Here is a 24,723-nt window from a genome sequence, read left to right on the forward strand (position 1 = left end):
TTGGGTTTGTCTATAAATTAAACCCAATGAGAATTAGAGATGCAATGAAAAATATGTCTGATACAGTTCTTTGATCTAATCATGAGTGGAGTCAATCCTCCACTACTCTTTCTCTATCTTCTATAAGTAAGTTTAGTTTTAAATTGATGATTGTAATTTCCATTTAATTGTATTTTAAGTGTAGTGTAAAATCTTTCCATACAAATCCTTCTTACATAGATTTTCTTAGAGTCAATTCAGCACCGTAGTCATACATGCTTTAGTGTTTAGGCATGAGTACAAATTCTTGCTCAAGTTATACGACAACATAATTTTGTGAGCAAGGTATTTATACAAGTGTAGGTTTGGTGTTGTGTCTTACATACATAACAACAAATTTACACTTATAAGGTATAATCTAAGATTTGATTGAATTTATAGATTTTGGTTCGGATCAGCTCAATTCCAACTGGTAATATAATATATCTTATTGTTGATTCAGTTTGGTTTTGGATGCACTACAATGCTATCGAGTTTTGCTAGAATTCGGCTACACTATTATTTTTTCGGTTCAGTGTGGGACTCACACTGTCCACCATTATCAAAGAGCTCTAGGTGGTAGCAGAATTGATCCATTGCTTTTTGTGGGATTTCAATGAATGCAACCGATTTTGGAATGTTTTGTATGCTCTAAAATATTTTGTATGATTAGTTCGAACCATAGTACAAAATATCGTGATATCTATCGAGATTTCAGCAAAAGATACATAAATATCCTGATATGTTTAGAGATATATAAGACTGCAAATATCGGTGATATTTCGACAATATTTACGATATTTGTGATATTTTGTTTAGATAATAATTTTATTTAATATTTATTATTATATTTCAAATAAATATAAATGATATATCGTGATATATTAAGAAATATCTACAATATTTATCGATATTTTAAATATATCTTCGATGTTTCCATATAAAACAATGTAAAATATCTTTAAAGAAGAGATATATCCACGATACATGCAAATGATTGGTTAATGTCAAAATCGTCGTAAATCGCACTTAGAATCAACAAATTAATTTCCTACTTAATATTTAATAAATAGTATAGTGCTAAGTAGGGTCGTATCTACAGAGACTAATTTAATTTATACTCTATTTAAAATGATTTACCAACTAGAACAATAATAATTTAATATTTTTTTTAGTGAAATTTCTAACTAATAAAAATAAAGCGAGAAAATTAATTGGTACTTAAATGATTATAACTAAAGTCTAGGATTTCAAGGTTTCATCTATATAATTCATGCCCAATTTTCTCAATTTCATTCATTTTATATAACTCAAATTAAACCATGGCTAGATGAATTTAATTGGAAAAATCTATCTTTACATACCAATACTAACATAAAGTGTAAACTTTAATTCCTCCCCTTTTCAACCTTCAATAAATTAATTCTAACTATTGCATGGCAGAAAAAGTACACACTATCAAATGATTCAATCTAAGTATAATGTGTCAAACTAAGAACACGCAATGAAATATATTAATTAAGCATTTAAAACTAAAGGTGTACTCTTGTAATTGGAACTAAAATTATTTGACATGCAAAACAATAATGAATGAAGTTAAGAAAAATTGCACAATCATTATATTGACTACATCTTGAAATCCTAGAAAAGAAATTAAGTTAGAGACATGTAGAATGAAAAAACTATATAAATTTTATTAATAATGAAATAACTTACGTAAGCTTCTTCTTCTACAATGAATTCTTCTAAAACTTCTATCTCTACTAATAAATCTAAGAATGAACTAAGGAATGAATGACGAGTGGAGAATGGAGAAAATGTCTTGAATCCTCCCTAAAGGCCTTTATTTATAGGCTCACAATGTGCTAACAATAGGAAATTTTTCTTCTCAAAACAATTGAAAATGGTAGCAAAATATTTAGACACCAAGCAAAATATTTAGACACCAAGCAAAATATTCTCTTGCATAAAATCTTGCAGAAGCTTTCCAATCTGGGTTTGTCCTTGATCTTCAATTTGTATTCTTTCCAATGATATCATGGAATTTATGGAATGGGAAATATTGAGAATTAATGATAATGGAAGGGAAAAATATTTAGGTAGGAAGATTTTCGTATGAAAAAGGAAGGAAAAAAATATTTGGTGGAAATATAATGGCTTGGAAATGATTTGGATTGGTAGAAAATGAAAACAAGGAAAGTTGACTTAATATAAAGATATGATCTTGTGAATATGAATTGGTGTAAATTAAAGATACAAAGAATATTCTCAAACAATATTTGATCCAACATTCTTGATCAATTCTTGACTGCCACCTCACTACGTCACTTAATAATTTGGGCCGTCCATTCTAATATTTGGGCTTGGGCCTGCAATCTATTTTATAAAAAGGTTTGGTGTGGGGCCCATACGGCCCCATCCGACGGCTAACATTATATTTTACAAGTTGTGACATGGCATTTTCAAGTGAGCTCAAATAGTGTGATGGTTAGCTAAAGGTTGCTGGGTAACACTGGATTAGACTTACAAGTCAACAAAGGTTGTTAGGGGCCTCTGGGTAAAAGGTTTAAAGGGTCCTGCTTATTTGTTCGTTCATCGGGAATGAGGCACGGGCAACCCCTAATTACAAATAAACTTAATCATATATATATATATATGGGCCGGCTACGTCGACATACTATACTAACATACTATCTTGATACCCAGCCAACCGTTAGATCAAACAAAATCTAATGTACAGATGTGCTTCTAATAACCAAACAAATAGTTTAAAAAAGGGCAAAATTGACAATTTCTTTTCTCAAACGAAAAACCTTTTCATATTCCTCATTCACGTAGCTTCTTCTTCTCTCTCTTTTTTTCTCTACCAAAGAGAAACAGAGTCGCATCGTTCTCCCTCACTCAACTTCTCTCTCTCAAATTTTTGTTCGGTTTAGATACCATTAGTTCTCTCTCTCTCAATCTTTTTCATTCACGTTTTATTTTTGTTGGACCGAGATCGCTCTATTGGAGGAGATGAAGATTAGATTTGAGGCTCTCTTTGTCGAAGATTAAAATAAAACTAGGATTGTTGTCACAGCCCAAATTTCTAAACAATAAAAAAAAGTGAATATTTGAAATATAAATATCTCAAACATCACTCGATTCAATTGTCTAAAAACCCAGGCTATGACGGGGTAGATACAACACATGTAAAAACCTAAAACCCACATCATAAAGAATCTTAACAACAAAAATAATCTCCAAAAATTCTCTTTATTACTTTATAAAAGTCTATCTTCCCGTCCCAATAAAACATCAAACCACTCTAAGAATAATGGTGTCTTCAACATCGTATTTTCATGTCATATGAAAAGAAAACTACGTTATTACATACTTCCAAAAGATCGGACCTAATAAAATAACCTCCCGGACTGCTCCGGGGCAAGAATCCAAATCACTTGCGGTTCCACCGCCTTCCACCTATGTTCCCAAGAACACACCCACGTTAAGCCAAAACAAAGCAAACATGGGTCGACAAAATGGAATTTCTTTGGTATGAGTAGACTAACCACATAAAACCATTATCATACTTTAATTATCCAAACAATCACGTTATATTTTCCCATAACTTAATCATTCTCAGCTTGGAAGACAGGTAGTTCCGTCATTTCAACCGGCATAGTTTCTTCCCAAGCAAAACTTCCATTATATTAACTCATTCTAATAACTCGTTTTTAATATCTAAATCATTGAATTAAAACTTACCGATATCCACTGATGTATAAGGGTAGGACCGCGTCCCTGCACAAAATGTTATTAAGTCCTACCCTCCTGCAAAAGAAAGTTAGAACTTCTATATAACATATGTAGATATTATATTAGGTATTCAAAAGTAAACCCAAACACTCGCATAATCAAAGAATACAACTAACCCGCAAGGCGAATACCTTAGTTCCTCTCTAGGGTAGTCCAAACAATCTGGTCATTCATGGCACATTCAATGAATACCCGAGTCATTCATGGCACATTCAATGAATACCCATATATAACGCTAACGGGCCATTTATGGCACATTCAATAAATGCCCACCTAACATATGACATCAACAGTCATAAAACTCAATTCCAAAACTTGAGGCGTGGAGAGTTCTAAAAGAGTGCGGTAAATTATTTACGCATTATTGAACTTTATTGTATATATCATTTAGAGAACGGAGGAGTATCTTGATTCATGTATTTTTGGTTTACGCGTTATTAATTAGATTAATGTCTAAGTGTCATAACGTTGCATATCATAAAAACTGAAATATCACATAGTAGTTAATACACATACACACGTATATATAACGGTCTTAGCCTAAAGCCAAGCATGCTAATAGCCCTAAACCTATCTTAATAGCCCAAATCATAATCCGAGTTAAAAGGTCAAATTAGGTCAACTGGTCAAAGTCAACCCTGGTCAAAAGTCAACTCTTGTCAAAGTCAACCCTGGTCAAAGTCAAAGTCGACCTGCCAATGGTCAACAGCAGTCAACCAGCCCCAAACTCCTCTAACCCAAAAGCCCAAAGTCAAAGGCCCAAAGTCTAAACTTAAATCTAAAAATAAAATCAAAAATTTAAAACATAAGCCCAACCCACGATTTGGCCCAAGCCCAAATTCGAATTTCACTGTTTATCTCCTTCCTCACAAAACTTCCACCAGCGCCTCCACCGCCTATACAGCCACCACCGGCCATCCATACCTCACAAAAACCCAGCGGTTTGGTTCATGGAGAAAAACCCCATGTACCTATACCAAAAATTCATTATTTCATTATACTGTAAAAATCACGACCTACGCCATTAACACTCTGTAAAGCTCCAATCGTCCCCTCTCCAGCACCCAATCCACCACCAACACATCCACCTCAACCCAACAACAATCTCCCAACAAAAACCCAAACAAAACACTAATCCAAACAATAAAAACGCAGGACGGTTTGGTTTGGTTTGGTCGCCATTGAAGCTCCTCCGGAGCTTCAGCAGCCCCATCTCGCGACACCAACAACCCATCTATCACCAATTATAACCCTAACAGTTCCAAACACAACCACAGTAGTCCAAATCACAAAAATAATCAGAACGATTTATTGGTTTAACTTAAGCCGCCATTAACGACCTGTTCCAAGTTCCGGCAAATTCAATCCAGAGTTTCAGTTATTAACCAAATCCTTATACTAACATATGATCAAATTCAATAGTTAAACAAGAGGAGAGAAAGATAGAATAAAGGCAGAGAAAAATCGAATCAGATCAAAACACAAGATGAGCCCCATTTTTCCAAAGTATCCAACAAATAACGAGAAATTTATTTTTTTATAAAAAGAAGTGCATAAAGTATCTACTCACGCTTTTAAAACTGAAGCCTTCGAAAGAAAAGATACCGAAAAGATCGACGCCGACCGTCGTGTTAAAAGACTATCTTCCTCGTTCAAAACCTTTTCAGTAAAACTCTTTTTTTTTTTTTTTTTTTTTCTAAAACTCTCCCTGTGTTTTTCCCTCAAAAACTCTACGTGAGAAAAACTCACCGAAAAACAAGGACAACACTTATCTATTTACTTACGGGCTCTTATCCGTAACTGCTAGATATCCTATCTCTGTTTTATCTATTTCCATTATATTATCTTTATTATTATTATTATTCTTAGGAAAAAAAAGAATAAAAACACGGGGTGTTATAATTGTCGAATTCGAAAATCATCCATTCCGACCAATTTGCTTCTGTTCTATGGAAAAATCCCATTGAAGGATGGCCAAATTTTCGACTTTTTTTTTTAGAACTGTGTTTTTGTGAAAGATGATTTTAGTTAATAGCAATTGTAAAAGTTACATTTTTGTGAAGTAAATTTTTGTGAAGAATTTTACCATTGTTTATGTCATTATTGATGCATTTTGGGATTTATCCATTAAAAATATAAGGAAAATATATTTGATGAAATGTTCCATCCACATTTCCGTCATTTTTGCTTGTTGTTTCTTTAAAATGGAGCTGGATGACATTTTCGTAATATCCCCTTTTGAAATATTCTAGGTTGTGCTAGCAGGATGTGAAACAGAAATGTTTGGCACCAAAGAAATAGTACGTACCACATTCATAAGCAGTTCATTTGATGTTAAGAACATGTATAGAAGAGGCAACTTTTTGGTGCTTTCGAAAAGAGGACTAGTGTTGTCAGTGCCTCAAGAAAACAAATCAAATCCAAGCAAATATCTAAAGATTCTCAGGTACACCCAAGTAAAATCATTAGAAAGATGAGAGACTATATACAAAGACAGATTTCAGAAGTTCAAGACTCACATGAAGCAAGGAGTTATATCAAATTGGTGTTCAGTACCGTTCAAAGCTCATCCTTCTAATTAACTAGGCTATAGGACATAATGAAATCACTAGAGACAGTAATGGTACTATTCCAGTGGCTTGTATTGGAAGTGGGAAACCGGATTTAGTAATCTTTCAAGAATAAAAAGCTATGGAGGTAGGACTACCCGAGAGATGTTTGGATCTTAATCTACTCAGAGTCAAAGTTGAGGTAGCATCATATCCGATGAGAGCTGTACAAGAGATATTTGTCTACCACATTGTTTGCCAAAATTTCAAACTCCAAAATCCATCAACAAGGAATGTGTCAGAGTTATTTGTATATCAGTGAGGAACAATTACCACATTTTGTCTGCCAAAATTACGAATTCCATTAACAGCTACCGCATTGTTTCCTAATAACAAAAGTAATAGAAAAAGAGCATGTCTTCAGTGCGCAGGTCGTATGGTGCGCGGGTAATGTGGGCTTTTGGATCAGTACTTTTGCCATGCAATACACACGCACCCCTTGGTATGAGTGGCCCAGATTTGATACGACCTGCACACCATAGATTTAGCCATAGAAAAAAAGATTGAATGATTCAGCACCTAAAATAATAGAAAAATAAATAAATCAATAACAGCAGTTCTTTGAACGCATAAGTCATTTCTTATTGCTCGACATCCTCTTCATGCAAAAAAACATCCACCACACTCCTATCAAAATTTAGCACACCCGCTATCAAATTTCAGCATCTCTTTCCCACTCCTAATTAACCGTGTTGCTCGCTAGAAGTAGCCTGCAAGTAAAAGACATGTTAAAATTGGAAAAAAAATATATAAGTATGCAAAATTAAATTTACTATAATACACATTCTTACATTTTTAATCTTCTCTGGACAATTTCTTGAGTTGTGTTTTGCAATCTTTTGGCACGATTTACAGAATCTCCCATTCTTTTCTTCTTGGGCTATCTCCCTGCTAGACTTTATTCTCTTATTTCTCCCTTTTGTTTGAGAAATATTTGGGTTCAAAATTAAAACCTGTGAATCAAAGATTAATTAAGGGGTTAATTAAACTTAAAAATAAATTTAATCGTGGTAAAGCAAGTGATAAGAAAATACCTCCGCTATATCAACTTTGCGCTTCTCATTAGTTAAATTAAAACCACCTTCTTTAGTAGCTCCTTCTTTAGTAATTGCTTCAGTAAGAGTTTCCTTGCACTTGGCAACTCCGATTGATAGTTCACTCATTTTCTCTATGAAAAATGCGTAACTCTCAACATTAGTTGCTGCATCATATGCCAATTGAGTAGAAACTTTAATGCAATGGAAAACTCTTAAAGCCTCCTGGTTTCCATGACTGTTCACTAATCCACCATCAAACACAACTCTGTAAGTGTTTGCCTTTTGCGTCCACCTCTTTAAAATAAAGTGAGCTGGAATCTCTTCGACGCCATATTTGTAGAAAAAATCTCTTCAGAAGATGAGCGCAAGGTATACCCATAAACTTGAAATACTTACATTCACACTCGGCCTCCGGGGTTGTTCTATCAAAACTCACTTTCCAAACATTGGTATTCTCGAGGCTTTCTTGATTTCAAGAAATAAGTTCCATTCGTTTCTATCAACCTCCTCTTCAACAATTTTGTAGCAGTTTCTTGCATTTTCCATCTGAGACTTAAATTTATTAAAAATATTTATTGTGTACACTTTGCCAGCATGCTTCAAAAGGAATTCATTTCTACCCACATTGCGACATTTATGTTCAGTATTGTAATCAAAGTCTCTTTCATGCTTGGCAATCAGTTCCAAACTTCTTTCGTTACCGTGGACAAACTGCATGAGAATAGTCGTCGAACTAACAAAATTATCATAATAAGAGTTCATTGATTCACTCCACCCAGTTGTGTTCATTCCAGCAAAGAAGGTGTCTAAGTGATAAACCCGAACCCAATTTCTTCTTAACTCATACATTTCCTTCAACCAACTATGCTCCACCAAATTGTACTTTGACATCAGTACATGCCACTTGCTTTCAAAATCATCTATCCTATATGATTTAAGAATGAAGCTTAACTCTGTAGCAAAAGTGTTGTTTTTATGGTAGACATGCCCCAACTTCTCTGAAAATTTATTAGAAACATGCCAAAAACAATGACGATGTCGTGTAGAAGGGAATACCTTAGCAATCGCTGCAGTCATCGCCCTGTCTTGACCAGTGAGAATCGAAGTTGGAAGGCGACCACCCATAGCTGCAAGCCATGTCTGAAATAACCACACAAATGTTTCCTCAGTCTCATCAAGCAATAATGCACAACCAAATTGAATGGACTGCAAACGGTGGTTGACACCAGTAAAAAGGGCAAAAGGCATTTTATAAATATTAGTTCGGTAAGTTGTATCGAAAGATACAACGTCTCCAAAGTACTCGTACTACACCCGAGACCGTCCTTCTATCCAAAAAAAAATTAACTACGGTGCCATTAGGATCCAGTTGAACAGCGTAGTAGAATTGATAATTTTCTACCCTCTTTTGCTTAAAGTAATCAAGTACAGCCATCGCATCATTTTCTTTTGGTTTCTTTCTTGTGGCAGAATAGTTTTGACACATCTTTGAAGTAAGCCCAATTGCATCCCCAGAGAAAACTGATGCAACTTTTCCCACTGGTAAACCCTCATTATCAAAAATCTCTGTAAGATTCTTTGCTTCTTCTGGCATAGATTTATTTGCTCTCATTGAACCCCTCTTGTAAGGAGAAACCAAGCCATGGCTATGGCTGTTTTCAACCAATGTTATTCTGTATATATTCTCCAATTTTTTCTTTCCCAATCTCATTTTTGCTTTACAGTCACACTTAATAGTCGAAGTGTTTCTTGATGTTCTTGACACTCCACTAGACACATCTTCTTTCTTGTTATGGATCCCCTCACGTGAACAAACCAAGAGACAACTAGAAGGTATGTCCACATGTGATTGTCTTTTATCTGCACTCCTAACACGTGTCTCAAATCCCTGTTGTCGACCGTACTCTTTGTAGTAATTCTTTGCTTCTTCGAAACTATTAAACGGCATCCCTACATACGGCGCTTCTAACAATTGTATGTCCTCGTTTGTGGCTTCAATTGGAGAAGAATCCACTTGTACATAAATTGGTGGCTCGTCCGGGATATGGTGCATAGTGAATTCTAAGGCAATTGGTAGATGTCTTCAATTATACACTTGCAAACATGTGACCGAAATAAATGGAAGAATGATTTCCTCGATCAAAGTGTTAGGTATGTTAAGTAACGGGAGCTTTCTTTATCGGGCTTCAGACTTCCGATGGATTAAACAAGTTCAACTTAATCAACAAAGTGATCATCTTGGTCTCTCTATATCCCTGAGAAGTAGCTATCCTTCTTATGTAAAATGTATGGTGCCCCCCAATCTTTTCAAACGTTTGATGTCAGATTACGAGAGACCATGAGGTGGAAGGTATTTGTTCATAAGTGGTACAATGAAGTGTTATGTTCCAACCCTTGTGCGTTTTTTCTCTTTTTTGATTTAATTAACTAGTATTTAATTAACCACCAGACTTCTACACAAGGGTAAGATGATAAGCACAGTTTTTTGGTGAGAGATGACTCGTTCTTCTCTTTAGTGTCTTATTTTTTGGGGAGGAAAAAAACGTGAAGGAAGTAAACAAGGTTTTTCGTGAAAAAAACATTGTGAAGGGGGGAGATGAAGAAGAAGACGTGGGTTTCTCTTTTGTGGAAAAAGAAAATGTCAATTTAATGTCAATTTTATTCATTTTTTTATTTGTTTGGTTTTATTTTTTAGATGTCTGGAGCGTTAGATTCAATAAAATCTGATGGTTGGCTTGGTATGTCAAGATAGTATGTCGACGTAGCCGGCCCGTATATATATATATACCAATGTCACATTAGGGTGTAGTGGCATAATAAATTGCACACAAAATATGCAAATATATCGTTGGACTCATGAAAATGAGTACTTCACAATGAAATAATAAAAATGCATAATTTTACGTAAAAATAATAAATTATAAATAGAAGAAATTTGATAAGGCCTGAAATAATATATAAAAATAGATATAATTTAGACAATACATATCAAAAAAATGAATATCGATAAATACTCATATCCCGATATTTTATACTAGTTAAAACTACTATTCAATTTGAAATCATGAACACTGATTCTAAATTTCTAATAAGAGTTCACATTAATTGTTTGGACTGAACCTTTTCTCACTTAAATCTCTCTTTAAATTGAGGCACGTGGCTCAGAGGACTGCACCATCTCTAGCTTAAATCGGAGTCCAAATTTGTTCACCATCTCTATTGACACATTTAATTTTATTTGTAATTCATAATTTCTTTCCTGCGAAATTAAAACACCACAAAAAACTGAAAAAAAAATAGCTGAAAATAAGTTTTTAGTATTGGGTGCTCCTCCACTGTCACCGCAACAACCGCCACCACCGTCACTCTCCTCCTCCACTATCTCTCTATGTCTTTGTCTTTCTCATTTTTCTTTTAAACTCATTTTTGCCTTTTACTAAACCACCCACTTCCATTTTATTAGTGTAATCAATTTGAAATTTGAATCATACTTCAATTAATTCTTTGTTTTTTTAAAACATAAAATCCATTACAATTTTAAAACTTTACGAAAATTTGCGATTAGTATAATTTTGTTGTAAATTGATCTTGTTTGGATTTTTACTTTGTATAAGACTTATTTCATTACTCAGAGGAGAAGTGAATGGTGGTTGCCGGCCGGCGGTGGTGGAAACTGAGAGTAAGACTTATTTATGTTTTCTCATATTTATCATTTATTAAAATATTTTTTTCTTTTCTGGTTTTTTATGTAAAATTGTTGCCAATCAAAAATGCTAAGTGTTTGGGTGCTACGTGGTGCGATATTCGGACTCCTTACATCGGGGCATAGACCGAGAAATCTTGTTACACATGGCATTTTTGTTCATTGGAATGTGCCACAAAATCCGAGACGAAATGCTCAGAGCATTGAACCATTTGTCACTTAAATCGAGGCATGTGGCTCAGAGGACTGCAACCTTCTCTCGCTTAAATCGAGGCGTAGACCCTCATGAGATACCTCGTGCGCCCACGCGATGTCTATTACTGTATCGAATGAAACACCATTGGACTGGACTGGAGTGGGGACACACTCAACCAAGATAAGCGTAAAATAGGGATTTGAATGTAATACAAGAGGTTTTGTGTTTGGGATGGGAGACGATTTCTTGCTCTAACGCCAAGTCCAACCAACAAAAACTTTGTTTCATTTCGGCCTCACGAATATTTTTTCAAGAGAAAATTTGTAAGCTCATTGACCGTCTTAATTCGGACAGACCGATGGGGAGTGTAGGTTTGGGAATTAGACTGTTTAATAGCCATAGTGTTTGTTGTTTTTTTTTTTTTTTTTTTTTTAACAGTTTCCGATTTCATTAACAGATAGCGAATAGTTCATACAGACGTGATTGAACTTCAGAAAAACCAAGTCTCACATGCATAGGTACTTGGTTATTACAGACAAAAGGACTATAAAGGGTTGCTGTAGCTGCCATGAGATGGGCATGGCTAATCAACTCCCTCGGGCAAAAAACAATTTTGCAGAAACTGAAACTAGCTTTGAGATTAAGGATCTCAAGCAAAAGACCCTCACAACACCAAGACACTGTAGATGAAACTCCATTGAGCTCTTGAACAATGCCCCTATTATTTGAACAAACCACCACCTTGCTAACACTTAGCTGACGAGCTTGTTCCAATCCGACTTTTACTGCTTGCAGCTCTACCTCTTCTGCTGATCCTGCTGAGACGAGTCTGCTTCCTACAGAACATAAGCCAGAAGCCCATTTATTTAAAGTGTAGCCTACAGCAGCCCGTGATGAACTAGGGTCGAAACTACCGTCACATGCTAGCATAAAAAGGTCAGGAAGATGAGAGTCAGATATCAAGTATTTCAAACACACGGGAGCATGAGCAGGAATAAGACACCTTCGTGCTTGTTCCAGCACCCGATCTGGGTTAACAGCTTTATGACGGGGATCAAAAACCAAAGAATTTCTATCTACCCAAATCATATAGGCAGTAGACGCTAGGATAGATAAGTTAACAATAGTATTATCCTTGGAGGTACATTGAGAGATAACCTTAGTGATCACATCATCAGCACTAAACTGCTGATTCCAGGACTGAAAACGCATAGCAAGGGGTGAGGCAAACCAAATTTTATCTAAATAAACACAACTGAAGAGGGCATGCTCAATGCTTTCAGTCGCATGGTGACAACAAGGACAGGTATACACAGGACAAACATGCCGATCAAATAACACTTTCCTAGTTGGCAAAATGTCGTTAAGCATTTTCCACAAGAACATTTTGACTCGATGTGGAATATGAAGTTTCCAAATATAGCACCAAGTATTTTTGGCAATAGATAAAGATCTAAGAGTCCTACCGACCTTAGATTGACTTAAAAACCAACTATATGTCGATTTGACAGTGAAAATACCATTTTTTTCTAAAGTCCAAATGATCTTCTGATCCAAATTTTGTGAAAAAATACGAGTTTTTAGAATCTCATCTCTAACATCTGTAGTGAACATCTCGTTTAACAAGCTAATGTTCCAAGCATTTGTAATATTATCAATCAAGTCAGAAACATACCTCACAGCTCTCATAGGATTCGGTTTAGGTCCAAAAGGTTTCTTAAAAGGCATAGAAGGAATCCAATTATCCTCCCAAATATCAATGTTTTGTCCATCTGTTATCCTCCAACAGTGAAGAGAGGAGATGTCATTTCTTACCTTAATAATGTTTTTCCACCACTTCGAAGCAGAGTTACTTTTCTTGGCTTGCAGAAAGGAACCATGTCGAAAGTACTTATCCTTAATAATTTTAACCCATAACAAGTCCTTCTCAGTCAACAGCTTCCAACACAGCTTAGCTATAAGAGCTTTATTCTGATACAGAGACTGTTTAAAACCTACCCCACCCATGCTTTTCTTACACATGCCGACCAATTTAACATATGCAACTTATTACTACCATGTTCATTATGCCCCCACCAAAAATTAGCATTTATCATATCCAGGTTGTGACAAAAAGACTTATTATACAAATTAGTTTGCATAGAGTAAATAGGGATAGCAGACACGACATTTGATAGCCATAGTTGACAAATGAAAATGTTTGCCCCATTTGCTAGTGGCAAATTTATTATTGGCAAATCACAATGGGCAAATAAAAATTCTCACTTTATTGGGCTAATAAGGACCAGCTTGATAAAAATTCTCATTTAATTGAGCAAATACTAGTAGCAAATATCAATTTTGACAGACAAATTTAGAAGTGGAAAAATATGGAACGTTTTGGCAAAATTTATACAAGGGAAAGGTGAATATGTTTTTCCAGCTAGAGATGAGAAAATAGAGCATGTGAATGAAAATTTGGCAAATGTCAAAAAAAATTACCATGCCCTAAATTGCTACTAAGCAGTGGCAAATAACGTGTGCCAACGGGAAAATAATGTTATTAAGCACTGCTTTAGAACATAATTTGGGTTATACCAAAATTTGATAAATAATCTTTCACAAATTTCACAAATTACTGGTATGTCGGTCATTTACTATTAGTTTACTCATAGTACAAAATATCAGGATATGAGTATTTATCGATATTCAATTCCCTATTCAATTTCTGGATATGTATCATGGATATATCCTCCTCTTTAGAGATATTTGACATTGTTTTACATGCAAATATCGTAGATATATCCAAAATATCGACAAATATCATAGATATTGTAGATATTTTTTGATATATCATGATATATTATTTATATTTATTTGAAATATAATATTAAATATTAAATAAAATTATTATATACACAAAATATCGCAAAAATATCGCAAAAATATCACAAATATCGCAAATATCATTGAAATATCACTGATATTTGCAGTCGTATATATCTCTAAACATATCATGATATTTATATATTTTTCTTTGAAATCTGAATAGATATTCCCAAATATCACGATATATCGAGATATTTTGTACTATGAGTTTACTACCAAAATTTTGGTTATACCGTTAAAGTTTTGTGAGAAATTTGTTAAGAGCAGTTTCTTTAATGAATTTATTTATGATTTAGTTTAATATCATCACATTGAGTAGACTCAATGAGTACAATTTATTACTTTTGATTAGACATTTTTTTCATTGAGATTTGGGCTTTTGTGAAAATTTTCGCTCAATTTTTTTTGTCTTTTATGTAATACATCTTCAATCCTTAGTTTGAGTGGATGAGGGGTGTGAATTAGTACACATTGGGTGTATTTGACTTTTGGCACATTGAAGAAAATGTCTTCATTTAAATACAAATTCTACTAAGTACTGGATCAGATAATTCCGTTCTCATGGGCCTGGGCTTTAACTATCTTTATACTGGATCAGACTATTCCATCAAGTCTTCGGCCACTCAGAGTATGAATTATGAAGTATAAACTAATGAATTAGTGTTTGTTCTTGTTTATTTTACATTGTGAAGATAATCACGATTCTAAATGATTGTTTACATGTGGTAACGAATGGTGCGGTTTATGGGTTCTTCAACTGGGGAAGATGATGAGTCGACTTAATAAGTATTCTTTTGTTTAATTATTACATTTTATTTAATAACTTGATTTTTATCACAATCTTATGTAGGTGTATTTCCTCATGCATACAAGGAGAAATTTGTGTTCATAGACCACAAACTATGTATATTGAAAGCATAGTACAAAATATCAGGATATGGATATTTATCGATATTCAATTTCTGGATATGTATCGTGGATATATCCTCCTCTTTGAAGATATTTGACATTGTTTCACATGCAAATATCGTTGATATATCTAAAATATCCACAAATATCGTAGATATTGTAGATATTTTTTGATATATCATGATACATTATTTATATTTATTTGAAATATAATAGTAAATATTAAATAAAATTGTTATATACACAAAATATCTCCAAATATCTCCAAATATCACAAATATCGCTAATATCGTTTAAATATCGTCGATATTTGCAGTCGTATATATCTCTGAACATATCGTGATATTTATATATCTTTTTTTGAAATTTAGATAGATATCCCCAAATATCACGATATATCGGGATATTTTGTACTATGATTGAAAGTACAAACCATCGTGATTATGCAAACCTAGGCGTTACATGCTACATGGACACCATCATTGTTGTTGAGACAGGTCCAGATTCATGTGTCATCAAATCGTCAATGGAATATTACGTAAAACCTGAGTTTGCCAAAATCATGGAACCACTTATTGATACTGTTTCAGTAGCATCTATGGCTGAAGCTGTAGCTAAGAAAGTTCTAGAAGAAAAACATAAGAGCTCGGAAGAAAATTCATCTATTACAGTCTAATGAAGGAATAAGGATGATAATGTCATTGTAATATGCTTCGTTGCAGTTCTAATTTGGTTGTTAGGCACTTAGGCTACTTGGTGTGAGTGTTTTGTGTTCCATTTTCACTTTGTGTTTCCTCAACAAAGAAGGTATTAAATAAGGTCTGTTTTAGTTCATTTGTTTGTCTAATTGTTTTAGCCGTTGTTTGAAATCACATTATCTCCAATCGGGGTACTCAATGAGCTACCAGGACGTGGAGTGAGAGTTCAAACCAATGTGGAGACTGAAGAGCCTTGTCAGTTGTATGCTTTGTAAAATAAAATATATTTAGGAAAACTGAACGGAGGCGTAGCTCAAAAGCATTCAAAACTCGCAAGTGGTAACTAGAAATATAATGGTTTGACTCAGCTCCACAAGTTCAAGAAAAAAAAGTATAAGAGCTTGGAAAAAAAATTCAATCGTTCCTTTTTAAATTAAATTTTATACATGTTCTAAATTGCAAAAAAGAATATCTTGGAAATCTTTCTCTAACACACTCATTCCATGTCTGTTTCTTAACAAAGCTCGAATTGGGTTTAAGAATCTTTTTTCTATGACATACACTAAAAGGGCCTTGTAAATCACATCCCTATGACCCTATGGCTGAGGTGACTGATATAATCGACCAATTCTGTTTTTTTTAAGAAATTCTAAACCCAGCCAATATCCATTGGACAAGCGGAAAGGGGCTATGTAATTCACTTTTGAACCATCTTTTGTATTTAAGCCAACAGCTAAGCTAGGACTGGTTAAGAAATGTCAATGGTCTTGTCTTCATGATGCAGTCCTACTCCAACTCCAGTCGAGTTGAAGAAATGCTGTATCATAGGTGACTTGACTATAGTCATTTGTTTTTTCCCATCGAAAGATATATTTATTTCATCTCCAAAATAACTCATACAAATGTAGCAGAGGACAATCGATGTACAAACTGTGTTGCTAGTCCTTTCCGGATGTAGCAGATATATGAAGACTCTTCCAAACTTATTCAAGTAATGCTACTAATGAAAGAAATACACTGTTGGGCAAAATCATTTTTTCTTGAACAGAACATGACTTGCCATCCATTCTTCACCATTGTTATATCCAAACATTTCCATTCCAGATAAACAAAATCCTCTCCAATAGTTAATCAACTTCACTGCCTCTTCCTCATTTCCCATTAAAGTCTCAAACATTGGTTTAATAACATCAAGGTTTGCGTCCAATCTCTTCAACCATTCCTCACTGAAACAGATCAAATGAATTAACAACTGTCTTTATGTCCACACAAGAGAAAAACTAACATAGAGTCGAGAATACTTGGTTGTGCTCTTACTTGGTACGCGAAAAGTGCTTCCCACTAAGAGTCCAATGGTTCACAACCGAAACGTCATCCTATCAAAGATATTACGAAAAACCAAGAATAAGTTATGAAAGTGAGCACTTCTTTATGGGTGACATTTGATTTTCCTTATATAGTCTCCCCCGAACACCTGCCTTATATGGCAGTAATTGCCTATTGGGATGTGTTTAAAAAACATAAATCACACACATCCGAATGGCTCGATGCGTCGATGTATGCCATGTATAGTTTGAATTCTAGGTGTGTTTTGGAATCAACGAACCTCCCTAGTCCCTTCAAAAGCATAGAGGTTAAGTAGTATGTCTGAGAGCTCACCTGGAAATACAAAAAGAACGACGCAGATGGTATGATCATAGTCCCAGCAGGAAACACGTACTCTGTAAAACCAATTAAATTCGTCTAGAGGCTACACCCAAGAAAGGAACCAAATACTGATTAGTTAGCTTAGGAGTATTATAAACAAAGAAGAGGAATGCCTTTCTAGCTTGCTTTGTGATGAAAATTTCATTAATGGTGAAACCTGCGTCCTGTGTCTCTTAGAATAAAATTTTCATTTAGCTCAGAGGTTTTAGGGTACCTCATAGTGGTAAGCAAAGGTCTTGTGGCATATGTGCTCTAGAAAGAGAAGCCCATCTTTCGATATCCACTCTGAGATTTTCCTCAGGAGAAGCTCATAGTTCTTCATGTGCTGCAAAAACAAGAAATGGTGAACTCGATCTCCTCATATGTCATAGCCAAAGTCCAAAGATGTGTCAAAAGCATTAGGAATATAAGAACTGTATCACATTATGTACCTCGAACAACTCTATTACCAAAATACGATCGTATGTCTCAGCCATCTCATGTGTGGTTATGTCTGCCAATTTGACTTCCACATTCAACAAATTACGTCTCCTGAAGAATACAATGTAAACAATATATCAACTTATGCTTGGTAGCAATAAGCCAAGAAATAAAACATACTACATATACAAATGAGCTCAGCACAAAATAGGGTAGAGTTAAAATTCCAAAAGATGAAGCAGTAAGATAAAATAATACCTTGATTCTTCTTCAATGTACTCTTTTTGTGAAACTGAATTTGTTACTGCTGTTACGCGACAGTTTTTATATTTCTGTGCAACATGTAATGTAAGAGCTCCTTGCCCACATCCAAGATCAAGAACACTCTGTCCATCTTGAATTTGAGCTCTCTCGCAGTATAAATCCAACATCGCTATCTCAGCTTCATCTAATGTTGTTGAATCTTCTTTGAAGTAGCAACAACTACCAAAGAAGAATATTCTCAAGAATAAGTAAGGTCCTAAGAATGACATAATGAAAACTCGGTATAGTTGCCATAACAACTATGTCTAGTTTCATACAACTAAGGTGTTATGGTAAATTATTTGAGCAAATGTCGTCAGAATATTATGTATGTAAAATACTTCATAATTGATACAGAAATAGGGAGTGCAGAAATGCAGGGCAATCAAATTATGGCATACCTTCCTTTTAAGTTACTTCCATTCATAATCTTTAGAAACTCAATAGGAATCTCGTACATTTGTGAATCCAAGGTATCAACCTCTGTTGCAATTTTCATTTGTCGCAGAGCTGCAGGAAAAGAAATTTTAATAACAAATTGTTTTGCACAAGTCACGAATTCTAGCCTACAAAAAATGAGTTGCAAGACCACAAAAAAGCTTTTCTCAATCATTATGAGATGTCTATATTTCGATGACTAATTTTTCTGTAGCACTTATCATAAGGAGTTTCTTGCACCATATGAACTTACTCAATTATGGCCGTCAATATATATTCAAGTCTTATACTTATACAGATAGAGAGGGAATGATATAAACTCAACTGTACACGATGACTCTGCAACTCATGTAAAATCTTTCTTTTGAAAGAAAACTAGAATATGTCTCTAGGATGTCACACATATATGTATATAACCAATGGCTCTACCGAGACTTACAATGAGTTAAGTTTTGGATGTCAGCTGTTTGTTCTTCATAAGTAGGTTTATAACCCCATTGCAGGCGCCTTGCCAGTTCGCTCCTTATGAGGTGCTTAATATCATCATATGGAACCAAGCCCAGTTCCAACTTTTTTAACAACTCTACTATAGCTGCCTTCTTTGGTTGCTTTGCTTCCACAGCCATTTGAAACTTGAGATAAAATTGTACAAGTATGGTTAGAGAGTGAAGATAGATTCTTGTAGGCTACTTAGGCTTGTTCTTGTTTTTATAAGCTCAAACTAACTTAAAATGAAAATTCTAGTCTATACAATACAATGGTCAGCAACTAAAAAGTTAAGTGAGCTTGACAAATATCGTCGTGATTACGTGCTGCACGTGACAAAATAGAGAAGAATTAACACTTTGAAAAGCCTTCAACACGTGAAACCCGTGGATATAAAAGATTATCAGATCACCTAATTGGGCCTTCACCTGATCCACTATGAGTCTGTCAATGGGTTGGGCCTATTGGGCTTTCGAGAGGGCCGAGTTTGGGCTTCAAAGAGTGATGGGTGCAAATATAACACCGAGTCTTCTTCCTCAGTGAGCAAGAGCAGAAACGAGGATGCCACTCACCATTCATCTCTTCTAACCTGTAAGTAGATTTCCATCTCTTAACTCTTCAAGGTGTTATTGTGTTGGACAAGGGATGTAAATGGGGTGGGTCGGGGTTGGCTCACCCTCACTCAATTTCTTGACTCCACCACTGACCATATATATGTGAAACATCTTGAGTGCATGCACATTCTAGGGCATTTTTTGAACCTTGAACTTTCTAGAACTTGACCCAATAAATTACAATTTACTTTCCAACGCTAAAGCATATTGTATATTACTTACTTTGAGCCCGTTATATGAACTCCACCACCAAAAATATATTTATAAGATAAATTTAGAACTGATTTTTGGTAAAATAGTCTTCTCATAATAGAGAATCTCCCTACAAAAAAATCAGGTCAAACAAAAATGTTTAACCTTGTCAAAAGTTGTTTTGAAATTTGAAAAATATAGACCGTTGGATAATTTTAAAACATTGTAAGCTAATTTTGATACATCTAGACATCTTCAAATGTATTGATTTTTTCTAATGATGATCTATATTGTGGGGAGAACATCTTCACCAAAAATCAGTTTCTAATTCACTATTTTTCATGGTGGAATTTTTTTGAAATTCGTATAAATGGAGTTCATATAACAGGCAGGTACTTACTTATACAAAAACTCTTAGTAAAGAGCCTCTCAAAGTAAAAACATTGAAAATTGCATAACAAAGCGAGTAAAAAAATTTAAGGGTCCTGTTAAATACACGCCCCGGTTCCTAAGAGGGCACTCTCCTACTCAGAACCAGTTCTGGTTAAGAGAAAATACATCCGATTCACTAAAAAATTAGAGGGGCACGCTCCTTGTAACTGGGTGACTTGGTCTAGTGGTTTTTTCTCATGTTTTTCTCGGTTACCAACAGTCGTAACTCGCAAACAAACTTGGGTCTGTATCTCTCCTTCCACATTTTCCTCTTGTCTTGATCAGGTAAGGTCTCTCTCTAAAAAAAAAGGCACTACTTTCTTCTCTTTCACATCACCAATCACTAAACCCATCTTCTCATTACAAATATAGATGTAATGAAACGAAAGTGTGAAAGAAACGGTTTCATGAATCTCAAGTAATTTGTTTGCTAATGGTTCAAACTTTATTCCCATTAAAATTTTGAACTTGATATAAAAAAAAACCAATTACCTCCATCTAATTTGGGGTTTTTTTTTATGTAAGTTTTTCTTTTTAGTTGTTATTTTGAGTTATTAATACCCATCTAAGTACCTCCATGTACTGTTGATGGTTTGGAATTTCGGGTTTCAGTTGTTTAACTTGTTTCTGCGTGAATCCTAACTTTGCATAATTAATTGCTTGTGTATTCTCATGAAGGAGCTATCCAACATTGAGTTTTGATTTGTGCGTTGATCTTTGGAGCTAATCCAGTTATTGTTGTCGCAAATTAGGTGTGTTTTAATTATTTTTGTCATTGTCGCCCTTTTTTATTTGATATTATCTGTTGGTACTGCTTCTGGGAAAGAAAAGTTGATACATAGTTCAGCTTGATATACTATAGTTGTTTTTTACTGATGGAGGAAGCATGTAAATGTGTATTATAGTTTTGAAGAGATGAGTTTATGAGCAGTACCCAACATTACAATGCACCCGGGTTGGTTTGTATAGCCTGGTTTGTTATGAATGTTCTAGATGCTACAACGCAAGAGAAATGTAGAACTTGAGTTATATGTTGGTTATAGAATGAGTGGAATTTGAGTTGGCGATAGAATGAGTAAAATTTGAGAACATACTTTGGGAGCTCTTGATATTTTATGAACAATTTAAATAGTTTGATCTAAATTAGAATCTTGCTAAAAATTTTGAAGTTTTTCTACTTTTCAGTTGTTCAAAAATGGTGGAATTTAGTAATTACTTTCTTAGCTTCATTGTTGGTTCTCTTTTATGAGAGTTTTCTTATTGAATTGAAGGTCGCATGTATGTTTTTAAGTGATGATGTACTTGTGATGGGTGATACCCCTTGTATATATTTATTTTTGTTTGTTTTATCTGCATACCCCTTGTATTGGCTTGGTATTGTTTAACGCTGCTAATTTTTAGTGCTATTTTATAGAATTGGTAGCAATGGCAAGGACAAAGATAACCAGCAGATAGGATAATGATCAGATGAAATTAAAATTGGCTAGTAATGAAAAACTTTTAAAAAATAAAAGAAAGCCCCCAACTGCTTCAAAACGAAGGAAGAACAAAAAAGTATCAATGGATTCTGAAAAAACCAATTGTGACGAGGTCAAAACCAAAAATAGTGAAATTCGTATGGATGTCAATGAGACTGAGAATGTAGATGGTAGTAATAGTTCTCATCTTGTGGCTAGGGATGGTAGTGGTGACAATAATGATGGTGAAGGTATGGAAGAAAATGTCAATGGTGAGGGTATGGAAGAAAATGTTGATGGTGAAGGTATAGAAGAAGATGTCGACAATGATGGTGAAAATGAAAGTGATGGTGATCAGTCTAAAGAAATGGAGGAGGTCAGATTGAATAAAAAAAGAAAAGGTAAAGCTCAAACTAAAAACTTGGAGGCTAACGAAGGCAAGTTTTGTGGTGGTCCTACGGACTCCTCCATTTTGTATGGTTATAAATGTCACGTGGCTCGCGATGTATGGATTGGAAAGGTAATTTAAATGTGTTGATAATTAAGTCTTTTGGTATTTATAAACCACTAACTAATAGTTGTAATTCATGTTGTTCGTCGTTTCCTTTTCATGAGTTCGTAATTCACGTTGTCTTTATTTCAGGAGTGTGGTTGTCACAACCCGAATTTCGACAGAATTCGGAAAAACATTATTTGTCCTCGACTCTTCGATCTCCGAGGTGTGACGCACTCTCAACTCCCAAAAACCCATAAACAGTTTTAAAATATGCGGATAATTAAAACCAATAAAAATTTTAACTTAAACAACAGTCATCTTCATTACCAAAAACAATTTACAAATGAAAATGCAAATAACCTTATCTCAACTGAAAATCTATATCACCTCAAGGGAAAACAAAACTTATCCTGAGATGAAATGCTAACGCAAACCACAAGCAGCAACCAATCTTCTTCATCACTAAACCTGTCAAAACTTATCAACTATGTTCATTGAATGAACACACCCGATAAGCAAACATGCAAATCGGGTTGAAGATTATAAAAATGCTTTGGTGTGAGTAGCTCTAAAAACAACATATACTTATACAAATCTATCCATAATCCATACGGCAATTGGTTCTCTCCACCGAGCCTTTAACTTTCAACGACAAATACAACATCCTTAAGAATAATAATTAAAGGCGGTAGTTCCTCCACTGAGGCCTAGCTTTAACTTCCCACTAACCACACAACAAACTATACACATAATAAATAAGGCATGTAGTTCCTCCATCGAGGCGCCTTAGGTTCAACTAAACAAATAACCAAACAAACGTATTATATAATGCCTCATTTCATGCTCAATCACAGAGTGGGTCGTCTCTGCCCAAGTAATTAGTTTGACCCACCCTTATATAATCATCTATATAAGGGTGTCCCTAAAATCATTTATAATCATATATAATCATCTATCTACATATACATCATTAACAAATATATTACCATAATTATATTAATAAAGGTTTTATTTGCGTGTCCCTAAAATCACGTCGATATCTATGTCTTACCTAGTTTCCACGGCTACCACAATCGCTTGGGCGCCCGAACATGTACATCCACATGCCTCCCTTACATAATGAACCACTCGGCGTGAATAACCACTGGCGGGGATGCGCGCCGACACCGTAAATCCTCACACGGAAGCAATTATGTAAAATCGCCACTATTCGGCATAAAATATTATGCATCATCGCGTTCTATTTTGCGAACGGAATAATCAAGCCACTATTCGCTACGCCGGAGAGGGCCATTCACTTTCTTGAACGCCGGAAGGGGCCCGAAGGCCATTGGATTAATCAAACGCCGGGGAGGGCCAATCACATGAGTTGTGGTAGTGGGTTTAGGATTTTCGTTTCGTAATTTATTCAGGTGTCATACATTAATGACTCATAAACATTTCTACTATATCACGTGCAGGTCAATTACCTTATTGCACTAAGCCATAATATCTAGAAACATCTCAATTATATCTCATAGTCACTTTCATTCTTTCACGTGCCAATATATTATTGCACTACACCACACTTCCGTGGGCAAATATTCACCAATACTATATTAGCATCTCACATATAAAATAATGGAGTGTATATACATTTCTCCAAGATATTGCATTAATATAAATATCCCAGCATATTATCTCATGTCACAATGCTTCAACGTATCACATACATTTTTATTATAACGTATTAGGAATATAATGTCTCCTAACATCTCAATATTGTCACGTGTCAAAAATACACAACATCAATGTCAAATCTTAATTAGATAATGACCAACCAATTATGCAGGTTTCCGTACCATTTTATTTTATGACTTGTCCATACAATTTACAGCATAATACGTAGCACAATTAAACAATCCACAGTCCACAATCAAAGCCCAATATGTATATGTTTTACACACTACTCACGCCAAATCTAAATTAGATAATGACAAACCCAAATTATATAATATCCGACAACGTTTTATTATTACATTTATCCATATAGTCAAATATGTGAAAAACTGGAAAAGTCAACGGTCAAAGTCAACGGTCAAAGGTCAAAGGTCAACACATCATGGTCAAGGTCAAACTCAACATGTCATGGTCAAAGTCAACATGCCATGGTCAAAGGTCAAAGTCAACCTTCAAAGTCAACGGTCGATGGTCAAAGTCAAACTGTCATCGTCAAAGTCAAACTGTTGTTTCCATGTTCGACAAGTTCGAGGTCATAAAGTGGTTCGTGGTTCATTTAAGGTCAAAAGTGTGCATGACTCGTGGGCTCATGACCAAAGGTAATGGTTCGGACCCAACAGGCG

The 24,723-nt window shown here is 34.8% G+C and overlaps 3 protein-coding genes across 3 annotated transcripts; all 3 read right to left on the reverse strand.

Moving 5' to 3' along the window:
• Window positions 1-7,108: 7,108 nt before the first annotated feature.
• On the reverse strand, window positions 7,109-9,515 carry LOC147507109 (protein FAR1-RELATED SEQUENCE 5-like). The gene is made up of 5 exons (XM_086599653.1): window positions 8,814-9,515; window positions 7,899-8,602; window positions 7,460-7,811; window positions 7,217-7,378; window positions 7,109-7,135 (listed from the first exon to the last, which is right to left on the reverse strand). The coding sequence occupies exons 1-5, from the start codon at window positions 9,513-9,515 to the stop codon at window positions 7,109-7,111; spliced, it is 1,947 nt and encodes a 648-aa protein (XP_086455779.1).
• Window positions 9,516-11,811: 2,296 nt separating this feature from the next.
• Window positions 11,812-13,368, reverse strand: LOC147507110 (uncharacterized). The gene has a single exon (XM_086599654.1). The coding sequence runs from the start codon at window positions 13,366-13,368 to the stop codon at window positions 11,812-11,814; it is 1,557 nt and encodes a 518-aa protein (XP_086455780.1).
• Window positions 13,369-16,682: 3,314 nt separating this feature from the next.
• On the reverse strand, window positions 16,683-19,450 carry LOC147507111 ((S)-coclaurine N-methyltransferase-like). Its single transcript, XM_086599843.1, is given in 9 exon segments — window positions 16,683-17,062; window positions 17,154-17,212; window positions 17,496-17,564; window positions 17,566-17,586; window positions 17,758-17,868; window positions 17,975-18,074; window positions 18,222-18,446; window positions 18,668-18,776; window positions 19,144-19,450. Coding segments are annotated over 9 exon segments (1,077 nt in total). The 5' UTR covers window positions 19,331-19,450; the 3' UTR covers window positions 16,683-16,866.
• Between the last annotated feature and the right edge of the window lie 5,273 nt (window positions 19,451-24,723).

The sequence above is a fragment of the Coptis chinensis genome, chromosome 3 (assembly GCF_015680905.1).
Source record: "Coptis chinensis isolate HL-2020 chromosome 3, ASM1568090v1, whole genome shotgun sequence".
NCBI classification, from domain to species: Eukaryota; Viridiplantae; Streptophyta; class Magnoliopsida; order Ranunculales; family Ranunculaceae; genus Coptis; species Coptis chinensis.

What these genes read in the sequence shown, in the direction of transcription:
- LOC147507109 (XM_086599653.1), bottom strand. Translation starts at nt 9,515, where the DNA reads ATGCACCATATCCCGGACGAGCCACCAATTTATGTACAAGTGGATTCT. An exon ending in AACTGGATCCTAATGGCACC is followed by an intron (nt 8,603 to 8,813) that starts GTAGTTAATTTT and finishes TGGTTATTTCAG; the next exon opens with ACATGGCTTGCAGCTATGGG. An exon ending in GTCCAGAGAAGATTAAAAAT is followed by an intron (nt 7,136 to 7,216) that starts GTAAGAATGTGT and finishes TTTTACTTGCAG; the next exon opens with GCTACTTCTAGCGAGCAACA.
- LOC147507110 (XM_086599654.1), bottom strand. Translation starts at nt 13,368, where the DNA reads ATGGGTGGGGTAGGTTTTAAACAGTCTCTGTATCAGAATAAAGCTCTT.